The 25,250-nt window shown below is 43.3% G+C and overlaps 1 protein-coding gene across 1 annotated transcript in view; it reads right to left on the bottom strand.

The window, feature by feature from the left end:
* Positions 1 to 5,057: 5,057 nt before the first annotated feature.
* Positions 5,058 to 25,250, bottom strand: part of PSD2 (pleckstrin and Sec7 domain containing 2) — a 56,819-nt gene continuing 36,626 nt past the window's right edge. Inside the window, exons 7-14 of the mRNA XM_066624203.1 lie at positions 23,646 to 23,735; positions 22,243 to 22,286; positions 16,619 to 16,809; positions 15,958 to 16,028; positions 11,268 to 11,425; positions 10,744 to 10,888; positions 9,416 to 9,559; positions 5,058 to 5,276 (exon numbers count right to left, since the gene is read on the bottom strand). Of these exons, the coding sequence (XP_066480300.1) occupies positions 5,058 to 5,276; positions 9,416 to 9,559; positions 10,744 to 10,888; positions 11,268 to 11,425; positions 15,958 to 16,028; positions 16,619 to 16,809; positions 22,243 to 22,286; positions 23,646 to 23,735 (1,062 nt within the window). The remainder of the gene's footprint in view (positions 5,277 to 9,415; positions 9,560 to 10,743; positions 10,889 to 11,267; positions 11,426 to 15,957; positions 16,029 to 16,618; positions 16,810 to 22,242; positions 22,287 to 23,645; positions 23,736 to 25,250) is intronic.

Here is a 25,250-nt window from a genome sequence, read left to right as displayed (position 1 = left end):
TATACCATAGTCTTTCGGGATTGAAGGTTGCCAACCATTTGGCCAGTCACTTTCTCTCAGCCTCACCTACCTGACAGGGTTGTTGTGAGGATAAAAGGAGGGGGAGCTGTGTACACTGCCCTGAGTTCTTTGGTGGAAGGGTGGTATAAAAATGTGAATGAATGAGTGAATGAATGAATGAACAGCCCTGACAAGCATTGAACTTCTGAGGAAAGGTTTCTGTGAAAAGGCCCAAATGGTCCTCTTTTTGTGCCTAAATGTCATGCATTATTCAATGTCATGCCACTCAGCAAGTTTCTAGGGGGTTTTGCCTCCTTTGGGAATGCTTTTCTTTGTATTCTCTCTGCCATTCCTAGTGCATGAAACATTTTCCAGTCATTATCCTTTTTATCCATCCCATAGCCATGTGAGGCAGTGAGTCTGACATTTATTTTGTATATGGGAAGCTGAAGCTGAGATCTAGCAAAATACCTAGTCAGCCAGGCACACCTGCCAGATTGTGGCTAAGACTGAATTTCAGCATTGTTATTGGAGCCACTCAGCCAGCCTGCCTTTCCCCTTAAGAGTTCTTCGGAATTGTATAATTTGTGGTGTATAGTTAATATAGGTTTTTTCCCTTCTACAAATCCCGTGACTATTATGACTTGATTCATGCTATTGGGGGGGGGGGGGGGTTTGCAAGGGCATCCCTGGAATGGGATTGACATGTCAAGTGTAAAACCAGGATGAATGAATGAATGAACCTTTATTAGGCATAGATAGAGAAATCATAAAAGCAAACATAATTAGTCCTAGTCCTGTTTATCAAAACCAGGATGTAACTATATAGTAGGATGCTTCTAATGTCCCCAGGGAATATCAGACTATCCCTTCCACACTCACTGTACTTGACTCAGACACAAGCATTCTCCCTCTCACTTTCTCTCCTCCCCCCCCCCCCCCCAGTACAAACCTCTCAAGCTCACCCTCAAACTCCTTGCTACCTCCTCTCACTCTTCCTGGCCCATCACAAAATCCATTCAGAGTATCCATTCAGGACTTCCAGTTTCCCTGATAACCAGCTTGACCTATCACAGACTCTGCGGCAACTGGCAGCCTTTACTCTCCAGAACTCCCAAGTTATAATGCTGCAAGTTCCAAAAGGATAAAAAGAGGAACAATTATTCTTCTGCTGAGATAGTGCCCATCAAAGCGGCCTTCGTGGACCTCCTAGCTCAGCACTCACTGCTCTGACAGCAGCTCTGAAGGCTCACAAGGAGAGCTCTTTCCCAGGCCTGCTACCTCTGTTTAAAAGGAGATGCCAAGAATGAAATGCAAAACATGCGCACTGCCACTGAGCAAAGGGACCCTTAGCTCAACACTTGGTAGTACTGCCACCAACCTAACAGGCGCACTTTTGCTGTACAAGCTGGGATGACCTATCCATGAGGCCAACTGTAATGGCTGCCTCATGCAGTTGATGCGGGGGGGCACTCGCCTATTAGCCTCCACTGTCCCTCCTTCTCTTGCCATTCCCTGGATTGGAAAAGGAAGAAGGGGATAGAGAAGACGAGGACATGTGGTGGGGAAGAGGGTGTTGAGCTAGAGGACTGGAGAGTGAGAGGAGCAGAGGATGGCACATCATTGGGTAAGGGTGGGCAGCATTGGCATGAAGCTTCAGGTGTCAGGAGGTATCAATCTTGGGCTGGCTCCGCCTACAGGCCAATGGGAAAAGGGCTGCCACAAACGTGCATGTGTTGCCATTCCTTCAGCACCCTTAGAACTCTTCCCTGTCACAATGGCAGCTGACGGACCACATGTAACTGTGCAAATAGGTCGAATGGCGTGCGTAAGGGCGGCTGCTGAAGGAAGATAATGTATTTCTAAGCTGCCCTGACTACTTTTCTATCCAAAGTTATACAAATAAGGGCGCAATCCAGACCTGACATTGTGCTGGCCGTAAAGCACTTTTGCGCCACTCTGAAGGGAGTTAGGCTGGCGCACTGACTTGTGCTGGCCTCCCTGCACTGCTGCGGGCCCTGGGGACAGTTGCATCTGCCAAGCTCAGCCAATGCAGGAGTTGGGAGGGGGGGACATGGGGAGGGCGGGGAGGAGGCAGGAGGGAGGCATTTCGTGGTGGGAAGGGTGGGCAGTGGGCATTCCCGGGGAGCAGGTCCAGGATCCAGCAGTTATGCCAGATCCTAACCCTGCCCCTGGGCAGCCCGTGCCAGTCCCGGGCTGCTCTAATTTATGCCACTTCTAGAGGTGGCACAGATCCGAGTAGCCCCATTGGGACTGCAGTGGCTCTCCCTGGGGTAAGGGGAAGCAATAGCCACTTGCAGCCTGAAACTTGCGCTGGATACAGCGCTGGCCTGCCTGTTCCAGTGCAAGTTAGGATTGCACTGTGAGTTTGCTAACGCTTGTTTCTCAAAGCTATAGAAGGATGGAGACTTACACCCCTTTCCTCTTCCTCTCTCCTCTGCTTCTCTTCCATTCCCTGCTGTCAGGTGTAGCACATGTCCTTTCCTGCAGGCCCAAACCAAACATTTTCCACATGAACCTTGTCCCCTCTTTCAGACCTGATAACCTGATGAGGTGTTTTGTGAAACTGCAAACTGTGGTTTCAACCAGATTTCTCTGAAGGTGACTAAGATAATTTTCTTCTTCGTCCTGCTGCTTTATGTCTGTTTCACGAGTGTGATATTATCTTTGAGATGCCCTGGCAAAGGTATAACTTGACAGTTGTGGGATTTCTCTCCAGATGCTCTGGGGAGCAGAATAATTGGCCTGTCCCACTTGCTGAACAGCAGGGGCTGACAGGTACCTACCTGGGTGTGTAGGGAGCTCCAGGTTCCTTGGTGCCAGGAAGTCTGGGGAACAGAGCTTGCAGAAAGATAGTCGGCATTTGAGGGCCCTGCAGCTTAGGCAGAGCTACTGCACACTTATCTTGCGGTGGAAGGGAAAGTGTGGAGGGAGGAGGAAGCGAGAAGCAAGAACATTTTTAACAAGGAAGTAATTCGGACCCTAGGGCGATGTGGGAAATCTGGGCATGTTGTTGTTGTTGAGAAAATGATCAGAGAGCAGAGTTTGTGCAGACCCAGAAGTCTGAGAATCGGAGCAAGAAAAGTAGAGCACCTGAAGGTTCTTCTCAGCTGGAAAGTCCTTTACTGCACACAAACATTTTCCTGTCCAATAGTTTTTAAAAGGCAGGCAAGGCTGTAGGAAGAGGTGGCCTCAGCCACCTGATATGGTACAAAAGGCAACCAAGAGTCTTATGACACCAAAAACAAATTGGGTCAAATTAGACCTAAGAGCAAACACATATTGTTAAAGAGTACTTCCCACTGGACACTCTTTTGTTTTTGTTGCTGTTGTTGTTAAAACTGGCCAATCCGGAGGGAGGAAGCAAAGGATTCTGGTCAGGACCAGGTTGTGCAGGAAAGGGGAGGTTCACTCTTCCACCTAGTGTTTTCATGGTACTGGTTTCTCAAATTGCCATTTTAAAAGTGAAAACCACTGCTTTCTGCAAGCGTGAATGTGGGTAGTCCGTTCATCTATAGACAGTCCGGCTGACTCAGTGGAAATGGGTGCTGCTGAGAGGTTAACTATAATGCAAAGGAGTCTCAGACACACCACTGATTTAATTCTCTTTATTAACAGGTTCATCTTTATGTATTCATTTGTACATGATTCTTAGTGCATCCTTTCAAATAAAACTATCAAACTGTACAGAAAACAAAGAGATTAAAAAAAGGGGGCGGCAAAAGAGGGTGGCGGCTTCTCAGAGGTAAGAAACATGGAAACGCAATCATTTATAAATTCTCAAAAGCTGTGAGAACCCAAACAAATCTCTTTATTAACCTTTTTTATTTTAAAAAGCTGCAAAAATATAAACTGTAAATCACTGTAATTAGCAGCTACAAGATCCTTTAAAACTGGAACTTGATTGATCGTGTCTAGAAAAAAAGATGAGAATGAATCAATCGGGAAATAAAGTGCTGAAGGCCTTGACAAAGCAGTGGAAAATGCACTCCTACCACGGCAAGAAAGGAAGAGAAGCACAACATCCCTTTAAGTGAGTATATTTATGCGCACAGCAAAATGGAGTACATACAACGATCTGTGATCAGCGGCTCAGTTTCCCACCCTCCCCACACATGTAGCTAAGCTTACAATTGCTCGGATGCCCAGAAAGCAGAAGCAGAAGGGACGGGCACAAGAGAAGCAGCGGTGAATCAGCCATTTATGGCAGTTGAGCGCATAGCAACGGCAGAGCCTGTACTGCAGCAAAGCCAGATGGGATTTTGTTACAAAACAGAAAAAAGCCATGTTAATTCAGCAACTACATTTTCAAAACATTACTTAGCATTGCTAAGATCCCTGTATCGCAAAAGTCCTTTTCTTTCTGGTCACTACTTTGAGCTATCTCACCTTTGCACAGTTGTATATTTAAACCTGTATCTAGTTTTGGCAGTGGGGCAAGTCATGTAGTTCTTGGGATGAATGTGCCACTCACTGAGTTCAAGTGATAGCAGCTGTTTGAGTCAACATACACACTGCTCATGGCAGAGCCTGTTATCACGGCACCATGTAGCAATTCTGTCCATTGTTTCTGCACATTTGGTGTCTCAGTACTTCTTGACTTGTACATTGTAAGGACTGGTGGCATGGCAAGTCCTGTGGTTGTTCAAAATCAAGGAGCAGACTTGGTCATGTCTCCATGTTGCCAGGTACCGTAGGAATCGCTCATTGGAAAATCCTTTGAGTATTCACAAAGAAGAGCAGCTGATAAAAGGGCAGCCCAGCCCTTGTACAGAGAACATGTCCTTTTATTGCATGCACATAGACTGACAGCCATCAAAGAAATGTCTAAGTGATCACTGATGTTGACAGTCTATGATCCTGAACAACACCAAAGCACCAGAAGAGACTTAATGTAAACTAAAGCTTCTTTGAATTCTTTCTGCTGAACTATTTGTGTTGCCGTGATGTACATCATGTACATCCTAGAAAGAGTTGTGCTCATATCTCATAGTCAAGGAGTACCAGCTATCACTTCTTGGTTACCTGCACCGCACTTATTGGGCATCTGAAGTATTTTGTTCTATGATGTCCTTTTCCGTTTTGCTGTTTGCAGGCAACTGTCCTTGGCTTATAGAAGGACTAGAATAAGTCTTCCTCAAGGAGATATCTTCAGTTTCCGTTACGAAAAGGCTGGCTTCGATTTTTTCCAGATCGTCTGTTCTGGCCTTTATCTTTGCACTCAGGAGGCTTGTATATGTTTCATAGCGACTTTTCTGTGGAGAACAAATTGTGGAAAGGGAAATTGATGCTTCAAGTCATGTAAAAGGAACGCATGAAAGGATCAAAATAAATAATTTGGGGGCAAGTTGATATGATCTTCCCTAAGAAACCAAGTTGCTCAAGAAAACAAGTAAACAAATGACAAAAAGATGGGCCAAATCTAAAGTGGCTTGTGATATATGTGAAAGATACAGATATTATCAGGGATGGGAAAATCCAGTGTGGCTTGACTTGAATCGGTCTAGAGTCTCTGCCCCCTGTGACTCAACTCAAAAAAGAGTCATAATGGGGGCACTTTCTGAGTCGCCAAGTCACCTCTTCGCGACTCAACAGGACTTGAGTCAAGTTGCCCCCCCTTTAAAAAGCCCGCCGTGGCGCCACAGACGAAAACAGGGCTGCTGCCAGGGTGTGTGTCTCCTCTAAGACTCCTTTAAGTACTCCTTTAAGACTTCCCTGCTGTCCATCCCATCGGCAAACAGGGCGGGAGGGGGTGGGAGGGACTGCGAGAGAGCAGGGACGGAAGCGGCAAGAGGGAGGAGGGTCACCCACAGCAGTTGCGAGGGTTACCAGGACAACCCAATCCTTGGCAGCTCTTCTCAGAAGTAGTCCCACTGCAACTGGTCATTCAATGATGGTTCTTCTAATACAGTGCCAAAAGAGTCCCCAAAAGTGCTTACTGAGAGAACCAATAAGCCAACAAGACAGGGCTAGCCCATTCATAAAGCAAATGAGCCCCCTGGCATTGGGCTTCTATTGGAATCTCTTCCACTATGATGAGAAGAAAATCTTAAGTGAGAAATTGGCCGAAATAACTAATTTATATGGATTATTTAAACAAAAACAGAATCAAAAGAATAGTAATACAAAAAGGAAAAGGCTGATTGGCAAAGTACTGAAAGCCACTATTCATTAGCTATCTAATGTGTTGTCCCCAAAAATGGGAACTTAGCCTATATATCTTATTATGCGTTTAAATGTAATTTTAAAAAGGAAAACACTGTATTATTGGAAATCTGTTGGAAATGCAGGTCAAAAATAAAATACGCTGTTTTTATTTTAAAAGACCCTTTTATTTTAAAAGGGTCAATAAAACTCTTTATTGATGGTTTTTACTCTGCTTCCATGATTTAATTTTGTTTCATCTGAGTATTCTTTCTACTGATTTTTAACTTATTGTAAACTGTCTTAAGAGCTTCCATCTGGGAGGGGAAAGATGGAGTACAAATATTTGAATAAATACATACATTTGATATATTTAAATATAGGGTGGGTCTAGTGGGGAAGTGAGAGGCCTCTCTAGTGCCCTGAATACTACAACAGAAGCAGCCAGGGCTCCAGGGCCAAAGGAAGTATAATTCTCCAGGGCACTTTAGTATGGATATAAGATGCCCTGGGAACTACATCTCAGGGTTCCTTGAGCCTATTCATGACAGCATCCCAAGTGCAAGGAGTCAAGGCTACCAGTAAACCTCGCTCCTGAGAAGTCTACCTATATGATGTGTGCTTTTCAATACTGTTTGTTAGACTGTCAAGTTACATTTTGAGATACATAATTTAAAACTAGCTTTTTCTGCCCAATCCTATCACCCACCATTGATGCTAATGCATCAATGATGCACTGATACTGATGCATCAATGATGCATTGATGCTGATGAGCTAGTATAGAGTGTGCTCTGCATCCAGTGCTGGAGGGGGGGATCAGGAGGCCTGCCCGTAATACAAGTAATATGAATTAAATATTACTTATCTCTATGCAGCAGCATAGAGGTAATAGAGGTCGCATAGAGGTAATATAATGGTTAATTTATAAAAACAAAATGTTTGTGGCATTTGCTCAGAATTCATCTGAAAACTGTCCTACTCAAGGTATTGATTTATTTTAATAATAACACTGTACCATGAATGATATAAGACATGAGAAAGATATAATGAATGCTTCTCTTACTACTAGAGATGTAATAGATGCAATGAATTGCTTGAAATTCAATAAAGTGCCAGCTCATCTTGATAGTTTAACACAGACATTTATTTAATGTCTGGACAGGAGGTCTGGTCTAGAGGGTAGAGCCTCCGTTTGCCTGAAGATAACATCCACAGGTCACCAGTTCGAGGCCACCGGCACCGTGAATGGCGAGACCTTGAAGCAGCTGACAAGCCAAGCTGAGTTATTCCACCTGCTCTTTGGTGAGCGAAAAAGTGTCTTGGCCGCCCTTCAAGTGAGAGATGAAGGAGCTGCTTGTCAGCCTGCGTGGGAGGAATCTGGAGGCCAGAAAGTGAAACCAGACCACAAAAGATCCATCTGAAATGTTGTGTGGTTCTTGAAAGACAGAACCTTTCTTCAATTGTCAAAATCCCTACGAGGATTTAGAACAGTCTGCCTATTTAAACCGCCTTGAATTAAAGTCTGAAGAGAAATCTGATGACCAAGAAAGATGGTATATAAATACATGTATTATTATTATTATTATTATTATTATTATTATTATTATTTAAAAACCTCTAGAGCTTCGCAGTACATTATTTTCTGCATTTGGTTGTTTTTGTCTTTTGTCTTTAGACATCTTTGCAGTGAAACATAAGACTTCCAGACTTTGGAAATGTCTAAAATAAACATGATCCATAAATCAGGAAAAAATGCCAAATAACCTGGTTATTATACAAATATTATCACTATTAGTTAATTAATTTCTAAATCCATTACGGGGATTTCTAAATCCATTACGGGGTACAAGCCATGATGTGTATGCGCAACCTCCTGATTTTAGAAATGGGCTATGTCAGAAGGACAGATGCAAGGGAGGGCACCAGGATGAGGTCTCTTGTTATCTGGTGTGCTCCCTGGGGCATTTGGTGGGCCGCTGTGAGATACAGGAAGCTGGACTAGATGGGCCTATGGCCTGATCCAGTGGGGCTTTCCTTATGTTTTTATGTTCTTAATTAAGGGTACAATCCTAACCAACATTCCAGCGCTGGCATAGCTGTGCCAGTGGAGCATGTGCAATAATGGGGGGCAATCATGGAGGCCTCCTCAAGAAAAGGCAATGTTTGTTCCCTTATCTTGGAGTTGCATTGCCCTTATGTCAGTGCTGGAAAGTTGGTTAGGATTGCGGCCTAAATTAATTAAGGGCGCAATCCTAACCCCTTATGTCAGTGCTTTCCAGCACTGGCATAGCAGTGCCAATGGGATGTGTGCTGCATCCTGCAGTTGGGTGTCACTCACGGAGGCCTCCTCAAAGTAAGGGAATGTTTGTTCCCTTACCTCAGAGCTGCATTGCCCTTATGTCGGTGCTGGAAAGCACCGACATAAGGGGTTAGGATTGCGGCCTAAATTGATCATTGCTCTGATCAGTGCTAATCAAACTCCAGCTACATTTTTGCCGTTTCACAGTGTCATCTCTCCCATTGCTATTTATAAACAAAACTAATACTCCCTCATCTGGTCACATTGCACAATAAGGGTGCTGGTGTACTTTGATCCTTAGTGACACAGACCTACAGGTTGACCTTGAAGACAAATGAGTCAGTGGTTTGCTTTGTGTTTGTAACCCAATAGGCACCCTCCAAATGTCTCTTTCTTGCCTAGTTGCTGTTCAAGCAGTGGGAACATTACTTTGGAACAAAGAGTGAAATCTGGCCTACTTAACTCATTTCTGCTCAGCCCACTGGTGAACACATTTGATTCCTGTTGCATATATGCAACATTTGGCAGAAATGACTTAATTGCCCTTAGAAAGAGTTTTCTTGAGTTAATTAGAAGACTATGAGAGAACAAAGTCACAATGCATGATGTCTCCAATCTAAGCTATGATCATTTCTTGATATAGGAATTTCTTGTTGGCAACCTTCAGTCTCAAAAGACTATGGTATCGCGCTCTGAACCACCTTTCAGAGCGCGATATAGGAATAGCTACAAAGGATTGTTGGTGGCTGGGGTAAGAGCACTGGGGTCAGAGATGGTAAGAGGGTGGAATCAGACTGGCTTGGGCCCTCAACCAGTGCCTGACTTTTGATGCTGCCCAGACCCCCTAGTCCTTATAAACTTCATGCATGCCCTATCACATTCTCCTAGTTTATCAACTCCTATCTTTGTCCCCAGATCATGTATCAGCTGAAAGACACAAGAAGGCTCACCTCAAATATTAAGTAATGCTCTTTCAAACGATATTCTTCAGCTTCTTTTGACTTGAGGCCTTTCACTATTGGATGCAGTTTATGCTCAGTTAACTCATCTGCAATCTGCCTCATTTTATTCTCATGAGACTGCAGCTGTTCCTCCTGGAGAGAGAGCGAGTGACCTAGTTTATCTCAACAGCCTGAATATTTTCAGAACGAAAAAAACAAAAAAAAACATTTGCCACATTTCAGACAAGTCAGATGAAATTGGTCCCAGGTTCCACTAAGAAGGGCTTCATAATGTTGATTCACGAATTCTCATGACATAGAGCTGCCAAATATAAGCATCTGAAGAAGATCAAAAGCTGATTATCATAATTTTTGGAGTTCATTTACATGGAGCAATGTCTACAGCTCATAATTCAATAAATCAATGAAATGTTCATTACAGATGAAACAATTTATGACCGTGTTGAGAAACATCAAATTCCAATTAGGCATTTCACTGCAAACAAGATGTATCATTGGGTACTCCTTCTGTAGTATGCATTTCACCATACCTAAGATACACACTTTCATACACCTCAGAACATAGTACAGAAAAGTGGTACTGTCCACTCATCCAGCAGAAATCTTCTTCTTGGTGCAATTCATTATTTTGTTTAATACTGATTTTATGCTACTGAGGTATCTGAAAAAAGCTCAATAATACTCACGTGGAGACCAGGTGAGCAAATGAATGGGTGAGCACAAGTCAGGGATGCGGCATTCCCAGCATCTCCTGCTCCTGTTCATTTCAAACAGAAGAGGCACAGAGTGAAGAAGCTGCATGCAGTGATCTCCATAAGTGAAAGGAAGGAGGGATGGAAGCTCACGCATTTGTTTGCCCACCTGCCCCAACCCACAGGAGAGGTGCGCGTGGGGGTGTGTGGGCAGAGACTGCACTGCCTGGCTGATTCAGGTGGCACAGAGGCCAGTGTGTTGGAATATTTTTATGAGGGTGCATGTTAACAAAGAATGGTGCATGCTGGGAAATGTGCAACTAAAGAGGTCCTGGAACAGAAGCACCTGCCACATTGGAATACTTGAAGCCAGCGTCCTATATTTTCATCCAGAAGTGGATAAATGTGGCAGCTTGGTCAAAGAGGACCACGACACTCACTTCCTGCAATCCCTCCCTGTTTCTATGTGTGTGATTCTCTGTGAAAATGCTACTTTTGTGACGAAACAGAATAACACAAGACAGATGCTGACAAGTGACTTTCAGCTTGCAGAGTCCTGCAGGTGGTACTTGGCTGGTTTCCAGCTCTTCCTACACAAACATACACAGATATTTTTTTTTTAACCTGACAGAGCTTGGTTATGGAAGATGGCAGGAGGGGACGACAGAATTTCTTCATGGAGCAAATAGCAGCTGGAAATGCGGGGGCAGAGAAAATGGCCGCCACCAGGTTGATTCTCAGGATCCAGGACAGCATTTCTCCTTTGCTTCTATGAAAAGCAGGTAGGATTGGAGAAGGGAAGGTTAGAGACACAGAAAAAGAACACCCCAAAAAAAGTGATTAAAGGCCAAGGATTGACTTTACAATCAACCCATCAGCAGGCGGTAGCACAGCCTATTCCAATGTGCTCTTTTAAGAATTAAAACAATGCGGTGATGTGCCCATCATTATTAGTTGGCATCCTTCAGTCTCGGAAGGCTATGGTATAATGGTATAATAAGACCATCATTATAATGTGGTTGCAATAAGCCCCTGAATGCCCTACAAGGTTTGTTCCCCTGATGTGGAGATTGGCTGGACGGTCCACTATGTGTTAGTTGTAAACGCAAATCATAATTCACCTACATGCATTCTACTGTGGTACTTACGGGGCTTGGAAGAGGAATACTCTCCAGTCCGCTGTTTTCAGCTTCAACACATTGGATTTTTTGCTGTAATCTGAGGCTTTTGTGGCTAAGGCATGGTGAATGCGGATAGCGTTCTTCAGATCTACTTCAGAAAGATCTTTGTCAGGCTTGTATTCATCCTGTAGAGGAGAAGGAGAGAGAGAAAGATAATGACAACTCAGATAGAATCATGCTGGAAGAGGTTCACTAGCCTTCCCTGGAAGATATTTATTTAATTTTTCCTCTAAAAATAAATCAAATCAAGGACTTGAAAAGGATGAAAAGAAAGGAAACTTAAGGACATGTACAAAGGGGCAGCACAGGCTGTAAGAAGAAAAATGAAAGAAACAGTGATTGAAATCCAAAGAGTCATGAGCAGAAAGAGTTCATTTCGTAACACTGTTCTCGGAACACTTACAGAAGCACTAGTGTGCACTTTGTGCACTAATTTATCACCTTGCGGTGCCTGAAGCAGACTGGAACAACCTTTTTCATCTCATGGCACACTGACAAGGTGCTAAAATGGTCAAGACACACCATCAGTTTTTTTTTTTAACAATTCACAAGGCACTCAGCACTGCTGATGGGGGGGTGCTCACATCCCCCAATGGCCCTACTAATAAATGACCCTCCTGCGGCACACCCACAGACCATTCACAGCACACCAATGTGCCATGGCACAGTGGTTGACAAATGCTGCTGTAATATATAGGTGTGCATTCAGTGCCAAATTGCATGTTACATATAGCACATGTTTGGGCCTCTGTTTTGCCCGTATTTTTAAATTAGAGCATGCAGGCTAGGGCCCAAATGTGGCAAAACTGTAGGGGCAAAGAACTTTACTACTTTACCACGTTGCCTCTGCCATGGTTTCAGTAGGGACCATGCACCTCCCTGTACATTATGTCAAATAGGAAAAAAGCTTGCAATGGCTTTCAGTGGAAGATTTCCCCCTATATAAATGGCACACTTGGGGAGGCACTCAATTTTTTATTAGAACCATGGTGGGGTCAAACATCATGTAGTTTGGCCCCCAGTTATGTAATGAGTGGAGGACACCATGTTGTTATAATACTCAAGGGAAGTTTTAAAGAGAGATGGGCATGAATTGCAGAATTATTAGAGGGATGTTGAACATTTGTCCTAGGTGAAAGCAGCCAGGTCATCAGAGGTTGCAACATGAATTTTTTTCACTTTAACCAGGGATTAAAGGTGGGATAGCATCAAAACATGCACTGCATAGGAAAAATGTTTATTTTCATTCAAACAAAAATTTATTTGTCATTACAGGAGTGATGATATCTCAAGCATGCTCAACAAAAAACACTGTGATATACATTTTGGCTTTTGTGATAACACTGCCTTGTTTCACAGTTTGTAGTGCTGTTGATGACAATGTCTTATCCATTCACTCCTATCTCCCCCTCCTCCTAGCTGTGGTGATTGTGGAGTCCTGTGGAGCTCTCCACTGGCTGTGCCCCATGGCAATTTTATTGATCCAAAGGGTGCTGCATTGGCTCTTTTCCAGATTCCGTTCCATGGCAATTCCACTGTGCCATCACCTGTGGCAGTTGTGTGATTCAGAGAGCTACATAGCGGTCTGTTTCTTCCATTGTTTCCTTGCATAAACTCAGGGAGGTTGGTTATATGGTGTTCCCCTTACAAATCTCAGTTCCTGTGCTGAATCCTGCTAATACCCACAAGTTCGGCCTGGGTAGCCTATCGCTCTTGAGCAATTGTTTGACCCTGTTGCTGATTTTCTGTGAGGAAGGCTTCATTGTACAACCTCTCTACCTCTCAATGTACTATCAGATCTCCCACAAATGGGCCCATGACTCTTTAAGGAACTCTGGGTAATAATGGGCACTTCTCAACAGCTGAATCCATGTCCCATGCTTCAAATGTGGATCACCCTGTCTTCTTGGCACATCTGGTGGTGATGTCGATGCATGGATACTGCTTGTATTTTTATTATCAGTGAACACAGATGAGGCAGGAGGAGGAACAATACAAAAATCAAACATGTGGCTATTGAGTGTTCATCTGCTACCCACAAGCTTTACAAAATGTTAGGAATATGCAGTCCTATGACATGCATGACTGGTTGTTCTGCCATGCCTGAAGCGTGAGGCTTCTCATCTGTATGCTGAATGATAAAACACCAGTAATATTTAGCAAACGCATTAATTAAATGACACTATGTAGGAATATAATTAAGGCCAACTAGCTATCAGATGAGTTGTCATCATTGTGACCCACTGCCACTTTCTAGCACACCAGCTGAAAGCAAGTGTAGTACATATTAAAGAATAAGAGACTATATATAGAATGTAGAAATAGATGTAGAAGTGGAAATACATTGGTATATAAACAGATCATTTTTATTGATATTTAGACAATGCTGAGGCCTGATTTACAACACTCTTTCCCAAAAGTGTGACTTAAGTACCCTCTCCATCAGTTATTGTAAGCTTACATCAGGAAAAACCTTTTTAATCAAGAGATAGGCATCTTCCAAGATGCAGCCATTGCCATGCTTGGAGCTCTCTTTTTATGTCACACTAAGTTCTGTAGCACTATGCTGATGTACATTGGTGTTGTCCATAATTTGTAGTGCGACAATTGCCCCCAAATCCTTTCTGGCTGCCATCACTGCTCTGGAACAGCTGCAGGACAAGGAGCACTGAGAAAATTCCACTGCCATGTCAATCGAGTAGCAAACTCCTCTCCGCTTCAATCTGCTTGTTGTTGTCAGCTCAGTCACAGTACATGACAGCACTGTAGAAGGCAATTGCTATGGGAGCTGTGATGGACTTCTTCTCCTACTCAGTTCCCGCCTGTAGATATAGTGGAAGCAGTAACAGTGTTTGCATTGCCTGTGGGATGCCATTCCTGCTTTCTGTGCTGAACTTTTCGTATTTCCAAGCTGCACATGTGCTATGTGACACATAGTCCTGTACACATATGTTTGTCCGTAGCCTGAGTTCTGTAGTCTGACCCCAAGAGCCATTCCCTGTCCACCAGGCTGAATGAAGCACTTGTTTCAGAATGATTTCCTACATTGTGTGAGGACAGTGCTTAAATTCCTATTCCTTTTCATTGACTATAGCTCAGATTATAGAAATTATAGCCCTTTCATTGATTATAGAATTATCTCCTCTGTTGTGTGAGGACAGTGCTTAAGCTGGTGTTCCCTTTAATTGATTATAGATCTGGAGTTTAATTGCTGCCTGGCTTTGACTATGTATCTGCTTCTAGTCATTCCTTCTGAGCATTCCTGAGGCTGAGCACATACCACTGAGCACACCACCACTGTGATCACACAGTTTATCCTCAAGCAACGGTTCCCAAACTTATTGCGGTCTTGGCACTCTGTGGTCATGGTGCTCTGTTGTGGCAGTGCCATTGCCTGGCTCTCCCAGGCACCCCCATCTTGAATGGCATAAAATCTTGCCTGGGAGAGCTGGTAAGAAAAAGCCACTGGGGACTTCCTCTGGCACCCCTGTGAGTTTGCTGTGGAGCAGTTTGGGAACCACTGTTCTAAGGCATCGACAATGCTACAGGACACCAATATTATTCAAATGAATACAATTTTTCAACATGACAAATAAGAAATGCGAGCAGCTCTACAGATTGGAATGCAATTGTCACTATGTACATTATCTGCTCAACACTTGACAGAAAGATTTCAGGCCATGACTTCGTGGCTACAAGAGTACTGCCCCTCTACAAAGGGAGAAAAAACTTGTGCCCCTAGTTGGTCTTTGAGTATGTGCAGACAAGGTCTGAATCACACACAAGCTTTTGTAAGTTACTGCTTGCTTATATTTCTCAATGCCATGATGGTTTATATAGAGGAGTTCATTCACAATAATTTTATTTATTTTTGACATTTTTATACCACCTTTCCTCCAAGGAGCTCAGAGTGGTGCACACAGTTCAACCCTTCCTTTTGTCCTCACAACAACCCTGTGAGGTAGGTAAGGCTCTTTTTGCCCTGTTATGCCCATCTCGCCAGCTTACCAGTGCACCCCCACAGAGCCAAGAGCTGGAGCAGGCCACTGCTGCTGCAGCCATTTTGGAAGGCAGATTCGAAAAGGCCACCTGTGGCCCCACTCTTTGTGACATCATAAGGCCTTCGCGACATTGTGTTATGACATCGTAAGCAGCCCAATAGAATTGGGCTGTAAATTTCTGCAACGGATGACGTACAATTTATTCTTATCAAGAGCTCCTGGAATAATACTATGGATTATTCCACTATGGATTACAGCTTTCTGCACACCATTTTACTTTGCCTCCATAGTTGGCCTATCCAGATGGGACTCAACCAGAGAGTAAGACCACTGTAAGGGTGAGTATCTGCTGTTGAGCAGGAGCTGGTCTGAATCTGACAGCACAATTGCTGAAAGTGGTGCTGGTAGTGACAGAATTACATCTGTCACTTGACTATTTGTTGCCATTATATTGGGCACTTTAAAAAGAATGTATGTTGCTGTGTTTTGTCATTTATATTCAATTTTGTATCTGTGACATTAAATATGTTATTTTCAATAAACAGTTCACCTGGGTTAAATCTGTACTTTGACCAATCAAGAATAAAAGGATGAGGTTTGTGACTGCAATGCTGACATATTCTGTACAATGAAATGGAGTAGCCAACCAGCCATACCTTTTGTAAATATAAAATTGTTCCTTTAAGCACAGCATAAAACTTCTTCCACCCTCTTCGTCCTCTGGGAGCTGAAAAACGAGAAGGTAGATATTTCTCATTATTACAGGGATACTTGTGAGGGCCAGACATGACATGGCAATTTCATGATTGAAATTCCTGATATCTTATCCCTTTTTGAAGGGCAGCTAGGGGGAGGTGGGACATGGATATGTGAAGGAGGGTATTGCCTCCCCCCCACCCCCCGCCAAGATGCTGGCTTAAATTCTCTCCTTCTCCAGAGATTTCTTAGCCATGAAGCTCCTCTCTTTGAAATGCATAAATTTTTAGATAGTACAGATCATCTACACCAGGCAGGAAAGACTTGAAAAGTTGGAGAGAGAGAGAGAGAGAGAGAGAGAGAGAGAGAGAGAGAGAGAGAGAGAGAGATTCTGGACTGTAAGACTTTTCTATCTGAGTATGCATTTCTAAATAATAGACTTGATGGTTAAAAAATTTATCTGCACAAACAACAACAAATATTTTGTCCTAGATTTTTATTGGCAACCGAATAACAGCAATTTTTGGCCTGATCCTATGAGCTGATGCATTAGGAAATGGGGTATAATGGCCTCAGTGCCTCTCTAGCATTGTTTTTTCTATGCCTCCCATGAATACCTACTTCTCTTTCCGTCCATGTCAGCGTGGGTTTTCCGAGTAAGGATGCCATGTTTGTAGGTAATAGCATTCTGGGCTTGGGGGACATCCAAGAAAGGGTTACTGCCGTCTACTATCCTTGTTGCTTTCTTTGCGCTGGCACCATATTTGTCATCCACAAGTTCTGACAAAGACTTTCTGAGTTCATCTTCATCACTAGGAAATAAAGCAAATTATGTATATGGAATACAGCAAGTTTAGGCTTTTTTCTCTCTGAAAATTCTGTGTGTGCCTGTATCACGAGTTTAGGGGAGAAGGGGGGAAGAGTCACTAGAGGCATTAACCACTGTTGCAGTAGAGCCACAATAGAACCACAAAATGAATTAGTTACAGCCCCAGACTAGAACTCCAGAACAGCCAGACTGCAGTCTTAAGACAAGATGCAATTATAGAACTGGAGGAGGGGAAGATAAAGTATAGTACACAGGAAGTTTGCCCATTAGCAAGGCTTCACTCCATCACCTTTTGGGACATTGACAGCACAGCACGTCAGCTCAGAAGTCCTGTTGTGTTCAGTGGGACTTACTCCAAGGAAAATGTGTTTACGTTTGCAGCCTGGTAGTCTTAAAATATATTGAACAATGTGAAATGTGGAGCACATTTTTAATTTGATGCACGGCCTGAGTCTATGCGTCTTTACTTGGATGTAAGCCCTATTCAGCTCAATGGGGCTCTATAAGCATGCTCAGGACTGTCGTGTAGGGTTGGACCTTTTGATGACGCAATGAGAGGGATAGTGAGCTTGTTTTTTGTTCAGTAAATAGCAACTAGATCGGGTTCGTGCAGGACAGGAGCATCAGGCTCCTGCAGGACTACAGCATGGGAGAGGGGAGTAACCACTTGCCACCACCCTGGTCTCTGTCCACCATCCCCTGTGGCTCTTATTTGACCTAGAGAAAGGGTCCCATTACTTCCAATGGGAGCTTTCCATTGCCAGCCTATGAGGATGAGTCTGCCCCGCCCCTTGTTGTGATTAGTTTTGTGTGTTATGCAGTGATGAAGTCTACTTCTTCTTTCCATGCTTGCCAGGACATGCCAGGGACAAATGTGTGAACTACACCAGTGTATATGAGCGAGCCACCCATCTTGCCGCAGAAAAGAAGATGCATAATATCGCCTGTCATGTTATCCTGGAAACATGCACACAGAAACAGGGGGTTCTTCCTTTTGGGGGGGCTCTTGCACAATGTTTGAAGCCACCTGTAGAGTTGAGCCAAACAGGAAGCATTAATGCTTCCTGAGGCAGGTACGTGTTGTGGCTAATGCCCACATTGTATTCTATTTGGCAGGCAAAAAGGCATCTGACATCAGAGAGATAGTCAAAACATAAAGATACCTTCACCAACTGCCAGGAGATCTCTCTGACAAGAGCTCAGGTGTTGAAATGTTATACTAAATATCCAGTTTCATTATCATTTCACTATGCGCCAAAGGGTGTCAGTTCAGGATGCCATATTCTGGCCTTTGAAGGTAAATGAATTGTCCATCTGGCTTGGTTTTGTAAATGGTATTTCTCCTTCTTCTAACGTACATATGTCTTTATTTATTTATCCTGGCATTCAGGTGCACTTTCTCTGAACCCTTTACATAATCCTTCCCTCTAATGCCTTCGCCATATACACAGTCAAATGGAGATAGACAGATGGCTCCCTCCAGTGGATTGTTTTAATTAAGTTTTCAGAAAGATACTGCTTGAAGTAAAACAGGCATCAGTTTAAAAAGGACCCTCCAAAAACAAGGTTGCTTTAATGTTTCCAAACATCAGAACACTTAAAAGGAGAGGCGTGCAAACCTTCCTGAAATGTTGCACTAGGAGGTCCTCTTACCTCATAGCCAGCCATGGGTTTTCTCAGGAACTTAGGTGGCTTCACCTGATGTCATTTAGGTTGAAATTCTATGGACAGTTTCCTGGGAGTAAGCCCTATTGAACACAATGAGACTTGCTTCTGAATAGACATGCCTAGGATTGTGCCCTTAGTTCCTTTAGACTTGCACAACCAGGCCTGTGACTCATCCAGCTGAAGACTGGTCATAAACCATGCATTTCAGCTTCCCAAGTCTTGAGAACACTGCTGGGTTTGCGATTCAAGCTAGTAAGCAAAATAGGTTCACCGAGTCCCTGGAGAGTGGCCATATATAGATGATGGGCAGCTTTTGGCTTAGTGGGTCACAAGGGGGCTTGCTAATAGATTCTCCCACCCCGTAATCAAGCCAGTTTGTTTGCTTTGGGGCTCATTTCCAGAAAAGAAAGCTGCAAGCCATTTTTTTTAAGTATGGTATTTTGGGTAATTAATAGATCAGTGGTTCTCAAACTGGTGGGTCGCGACCAGCTGGTGAGCTCGAGGAGCACTGTCCTTGCCCCTTTTAGGGGCAGGAGTGGGGGAATGGTGGCAATATGATCCTTAGGATTGTGCTGCTGCTGGGGACAGAGGCTTTTTTCAACCTTACCTGTGTTCCTGCTGGACTCCCTGGAGTGTGGGGAGTCCTGTCGAGCCCTCTACAGGGCTCCCTGTGGCTTGTAAAAAGTAAAAAAAAGTGATTGTGACCCACTTCCAGTTTTCAGATCTCTTTTTTTACTTTTTACAAGTCGTGGGGAGCCCTGCAAAGGGCTCTGCAGGGCTCCGCGCACCTCAGGGAGGCTGGCAGGGACACAGATAAGTTTGGAAAAAGCCCCTGTGTCCTGGTGGCATTACAATCCTGGGGTTTGTGTTGCTGCCTTTCCCCGCCCCTGCAAACACTTAGAGTGGTTCTCAAACTCCAGGAGAGACTGAGAACCTCTGTAATAGATAGCTTCTGTACGGAGTCCCAACTGCCGGGCTTGACCCTCAAAATATTTCATTTTAAGACTTGGCAAGCCTAGGCACTAGTTGAGCAGGCCTGCTTCACATACTGTTAACATGGCCATTCGCATGGCTTGATTCTACTTTATGTGAAATCCACACCAATCCCACCTGTGTAGTACTGTGGCTGTACAGTATATAGAGGATTATTTTCCAAAACATTTCTTCTAGTCAAAGCCTGCTGTTGCTCAGGCCTGGGGGGGAATCCCCAGGGCCGGAGGTTCCAGTCTGGGCCATGACAAAACAAACTACATAGTACAAAACAAATGTATTACAAAATATATGTGGTTACCTCAGTCTCAGCCTATCCAGGGCTATGTTTCCACAACAGCTTTAGGGTGCAATCCTAACCAACTTTCCAGCACTGAGGTAAGGGCAATGTGACTCCGAGGTAAGGGAATAAACATTGCCTTACTTTGAGGAGGGCTCTGTGACTGTCCCCCAACTGCAGGATACAGCACATGCCCCACTGGCACAGCTATGCCAGAGATGGAAAGTTGGTTAGGACTGAGCCCTTAATCTACTTTCAATGTACTTCTATTACCCCAGTGCATTCTATTTTGTTAGGGGTAGTTCCAACAGCTCTCAGACTCCTTAATAAACTACAATGCCCCCAGAATGCTTTGAGAGAACAGAAGTACTGTACATTGGTTGGCAACCTTCAGTCTCGAAAGACTATGGTATAAGCCTACAGCACCCGGTATTCCCAGGCGGTCTCCCATCCAAGTACTAACCAGGCCTGACCCTGCTTAGCTTCTGAGATCAGATGAGATCGGAAAGTGGATTAAAGCTGTAGTGGAAATACAACCCAGGTCTTCTCCATAAGCATCAACATGTATTAGTACAGTTCTGGCATGGGAAAGTGAACCTTACACATTCCAATGCCAGAAACAAAACTACTAGGTCCCAGTAGTAGGCCACCCAGTGTCGTTCACAGAATTCCCAAGCTCCAATAGTCAGTTCCCCCCTTTTTTAGTTTGGTTTAGTGTGTGTCCAGAACACATGGCATTGTATCAAGTCTTCGTGTGTTTTGGTGAAATTAGCTATATGGAGTACAAATATAAGTCTGGAGCACAGAAGAGAAAAGAAAACAGAGAGAAAAATGAAAAAGAAAAAGAAAAAAAAAAAGACCAGGCAAGTTTATTTCACTTGCACTTTGTTTCAAAATCATCACAGTGAGGGAGATAGTGAAAGAGTCCTTGGATTATTGGAAGAAAAAAACAAATGAGGAGTACTTTGCTGAGGTAGAACAAAGACAGTAGCACTACTCAAAGTAAGGAAATGATCTCATTCAGATAAATGTCTTCATTGAGTTTTAATTTTGCTAGTGCTAAGTTAAAACTGTCAATCAAAAACTTGTTTAAAAATTGTAGTAATATCTGGTTTATAGGAAACTTTAAAATGGGAAGCCCAGTCAGGCACCTTGCCCCAAGCCCAGTACCCAGCCACGAACCTCTGCAGCCCCATGCCTAGGGCAAAGCTCCACGACGGAAACCCCCTGAGGGCTATCGCCACCCTCCTCGAGCAGAAATCCAGCCCCCCTACTCACCAGAGGCTCACGGAGCCTCACACGACTCATAACCTAACCAATGATGATATTCAACCATCCCACTCACAAACGTATGCTCCATGTCTGCACAATTTTTGATGTTTTCAAAAGGATATTTTGCATTAAAAAATACAGTACAGGTTAAGTACTTCTCCATTCTTGTGCTCAAGTGGACCTTGAAAGAGAAAAAATGGTGAACTAGCAAGCTTATCCCTCTCTCATCCCAATTCTCTTATATTTTTGAGTGCATTTTTTCCTTGAAGATTTGCACTCAGCCTCACCCCAGACACACACCTAAAGAATCCCTATCTTCTGTTTCGGCTGTGGGTAGGTTTAAAAGTGTGAACGTGGCTTCTCCCACACAAAGCTTCAATCCCAGTGGCATTACTCCTCTTCCCCCTTCTCCACAACATTTACCTGATTTCCAAATTATGATTGCTGGATCAGAAGTGACAGCAGCACTCAAGGGAAGCAACTGCTATCACGCTAGGAAAGACTCCAGGCGTCTTTCTTAGCCCTACTTAGAGATGCCAGTGAATGAACTTAGAATGAACTCGGTATGCAAAACACATACTTGATCATTGAGCTCCAGCCCCTTTTGTATGCCCCCTGCTAGGACCAGTTCATCCACCAGGCAGTCATCTCAGGCAGCAGAGTGGTAGGGGAGAGTGCCCGCCTCTGTCCGCTTGCTTCCACTTCTCCTTCCTCCTTCTCCTACTTTCTGAACTGGAAGAAGAAAAGGAGGACATAGCAGAAGAGGACGTGTGCAGGAGAGGAAAATGGTGGGTTAGAATTTTGGTGCTCTAGCTCAACCTTCTGCCATCCTCCACACTTCTTCTTCCACTCTGTCCTCCTCTTCCTTTTCAATTCAGGGAGTGGGAGGAGCAGAAGTTGGCACACCATCAAGTATATGGGGGGGGGCACCATTTGGCTTGCTGCTTTAGGCGCCAGGATACCTTGGGATGGCCCTGCTGCCTGCACTTCCTGTTGAGCTGAAAGCACAGGAAACTGTTCTGTCCACAATACTTTAAGAGCAGTATATATTTACTGGAGAGAGCAGTGATCATGACAGACTGATCACCTCATACCATCTAAGAAGTTGATTTCTGATAGTGTTTCTGTCTGGAACAAATTGCAAAATAAGTTCGTTCCTTATATAAAAGACCCATCAGATTTTAAATTACTTCAAAGAGTACTTACATAGCCCATTCAAGCTTTTCATTTTTTATTGAGTTATACAGGGCCTGAAACAAAAACACAACATTGGTTCTTAGCAGATTCTCAGAATAGGTGTTCCCATTTGTGGCTGATGACATCCATATCCACTGTCCATATGGTAAAAATATTTGTCAAAGCAATCATCAGTCATGGGCTTATTGGAAGGGACATTTTTTTAAGAACTTATCTAGCTCTACCACTTCAAGTATTTGAACAATTAATTTAGACGAGAGGCCTTGGCCATTCCTATAGATCTTTCGCTTTTCTGCTAGGATTTCCAGAACATCTAAGAAGTTGGTAGATGTTCTGGAAATCCTATCACAATTGTTTGTCTTCTTGCTCTTCTTCTCTAAAATTGCAAATAAAAGGAATTACCTATTTCAAATAACAAAATCGAAACAAACCACTCCTCTTCCCACAAAATATAATCTATCAGATTTCTGTTTGATGTTCATGTACAATAAAGCTGGTGTAGGCTCTGTGACTGTTCCACATGATTGTCAATAGGGGAGCATACTTGTTTGATTCTGTTAATATAGGAACAAGTAGAAATCATGAGGTGAGCATTCCCTCTGGTCTTCAGAAACCAGTGGATTGTGTTGTAGTAAACTGCCACGTGGGAATAATAAAGCCCACCCCAGATGCTTTCATATCTTTGTCTATCCATCAAAAGAAAAATGTCCCAGGAGGAGGAGCAGCCAGCAAGAGGCTGCAAAAGAAAGACCAAAAAAGAGAGCACATATGGTGCTGAAGTGCTAGGCGTCCCACCTTGCGTGCAGAGCAATAATAAGTTGTCCACTGTGAGCAACTATACCACCAAATGGTGTTGAGAAAAAGCATTAATAGGACAGGGCTCATACCTGGAAATGGAACTAGTGAGTTTAGTCAATTAATTCTAGGGACAATATAATTTTTCCCATGTGTGACAGTTTCTCCTCCTGATATTGTACCACTTCAGAAAGCAAGTGAGGGATCAGACCTTTGAATGCACCTCACGTAAGCAACTCCCTGATGACAGAAAACTAGCACTTGGCGAAGCCAGGGCCCTTTTTCTCCTTAACTCTCTCCTCAACAAGCAGGGAGATTCTGACATGGAGGAGCATTCAGTCATGATGTCCCATACCTGCATTCCAAAATGATGCAGCCAAGAAGGCTGCCCCATGCTAGCTTTTTCTGAACGTGTAGATCAGCTCCAGTGCTGAAATCAATGGGCCTTATAATCATTGGAGAGACTTTAGTTTAGAGGGTTGGATGGCATCATTCTTACGACATGCAAGTTCAGTGTCTCACTATGATGAATCGTCAGCCACAAACTGTACATTTGTTCTTCCAGCAATAATAATGTGATCTTCCCCTGCCTCATCTCCCTTTGGATGTGGCATTACCTTTAACAGATCCTTGGCAAAATCTTTCCCATCATTCAGTCCATCCAGATTAGCTGTAAACTGATGACAGGACATCTTTTTCCCAATGTTCTGTAATGTAGAAGAGGAGGTCAATGGACACATTATTTTCATCAGACTGTTGAATGACTGTCCATTTCTCAAATAAATATTTTCTTAATATTATAGAGGATCAAGTCCAAAGTACAAGAGGACACAAGAAAGAAAGAAATCCATTCATTGTAGAAGTTTTCAGCTTTAACGACCAACTTATCAATGTTTATGTGTGAATATTTCCAGTGATGTGGATAAGGCATTGTTCTTTGAGAATTTGGGCTATAGGAAGCGGTTTCCCCTTGGTGATTCAGGTACCATCTCACTAGCCTCTTTCCATTACATCTATCTGAATGTGTGTTGTAAGTACTTTGGAGGCTCCTGCAGTCCTTCTTAACTGATAAAGACTATTGGAATACTGAAACTAAATTCCGATTCAGCAGTTTGAGTAAGTGCTATGCAGCTGTACTCTTGCTTCTTCTGTGTAAAACTGTACAGATGTGGGTATCCTAATGCAGATCAAGACCATAATAGGAGGAAGGATGGTTTAAAATGTTTGCCCTGGTTCTGGCCCCAAACCACACATGCTCCTTTGTATGTGCTAGTTTACACAGAAGAAACAAAATCAATGTCTAGTTTGACCTTCAGTCGATGCTTTGTGCAAACTGACATTCATGGGCTCTATTAACAAGTTAACTGGAACAGCATGGTTGTCACACACACACACACCCCCCACAGTTGCTCTATGGTACTCTAGAGTTGCTCTATGGTATCTACATATCCTGCTGTTGTCCTACATATCCTAAGTATCACAGACTGCGTGGTTTATGTACCATAACCTCAGAGTAGGCATTACTGATTACTGATAAACATGTAATTCACCCTAACCACATGGTCAGAACATATGAACATTGCCTGAAATGATATTGGAATAACCAATCTAACTAGCCAGGTAACATCTAACCAGGTAACATCTAACTAGCACCTCGGTGTTAGATTTAGCAAGGAAGAAACTGGTTGTGGTTTATTAAATACTGCATATGAGGACCATCAAATAATTGGTTCGCATATCTGATGCCATTCTTTAAATGCTATGGTTCACAGTGAGAAACACGGTGATGATATACAGGGAAGATTATGACAAAATTCCATGTCTTTATACAAGTAATATCTTGAGACCATCCAAGTAAACATCCTAAATAAATATTTTATATGGTATTTGCATACAGGAGGGGGGAAATGTCATGCTTGAGTGACAGGCTGGGAACAAAGAACATAGTCATATAAACATCCCTTTGTGCTCCCAACAGGTCTCTGGGATTTCCCTGGAGATCGTGTTGTGCACTTCCTTCTCTTCTTTCTTTCTCATAAGTTTGGCTTGTGCTTTTAATTTTTTTAATAGTCAAATAAGTGTGCGATCTTATGCAAGCTTTCCTGGAAGTGAGTCCAAGTGAGTGTCGTATTTTGTAATGTGTGTTGGTTTTCTTTGACACATCACAGCTTTTAGATGCCTGTGGTTACACTTGTGGTTTGTGATGCCACATCTCTCATAAA

Source organism: Tiliqua scincoides, chromosome 4 (assembly GCF_035046505.1).
Source record: "Tiliqua scincoides isolate rTilSci1 chromosome 4, rTilSci1.hap2, whole genome shotgun sequence".
In the NCBI taxonomy this organism is placed as follows: Eukaryota; Metazoa; Chordata; class Lepidosauria; order Squamata; family Scincidae; genus Tiliqua; species Tiliqua scincoides.
Note: the sequence above shows the minus strand (reverse complement) of the source record. Positions and strands in the feature narration are given on the sequence as shown.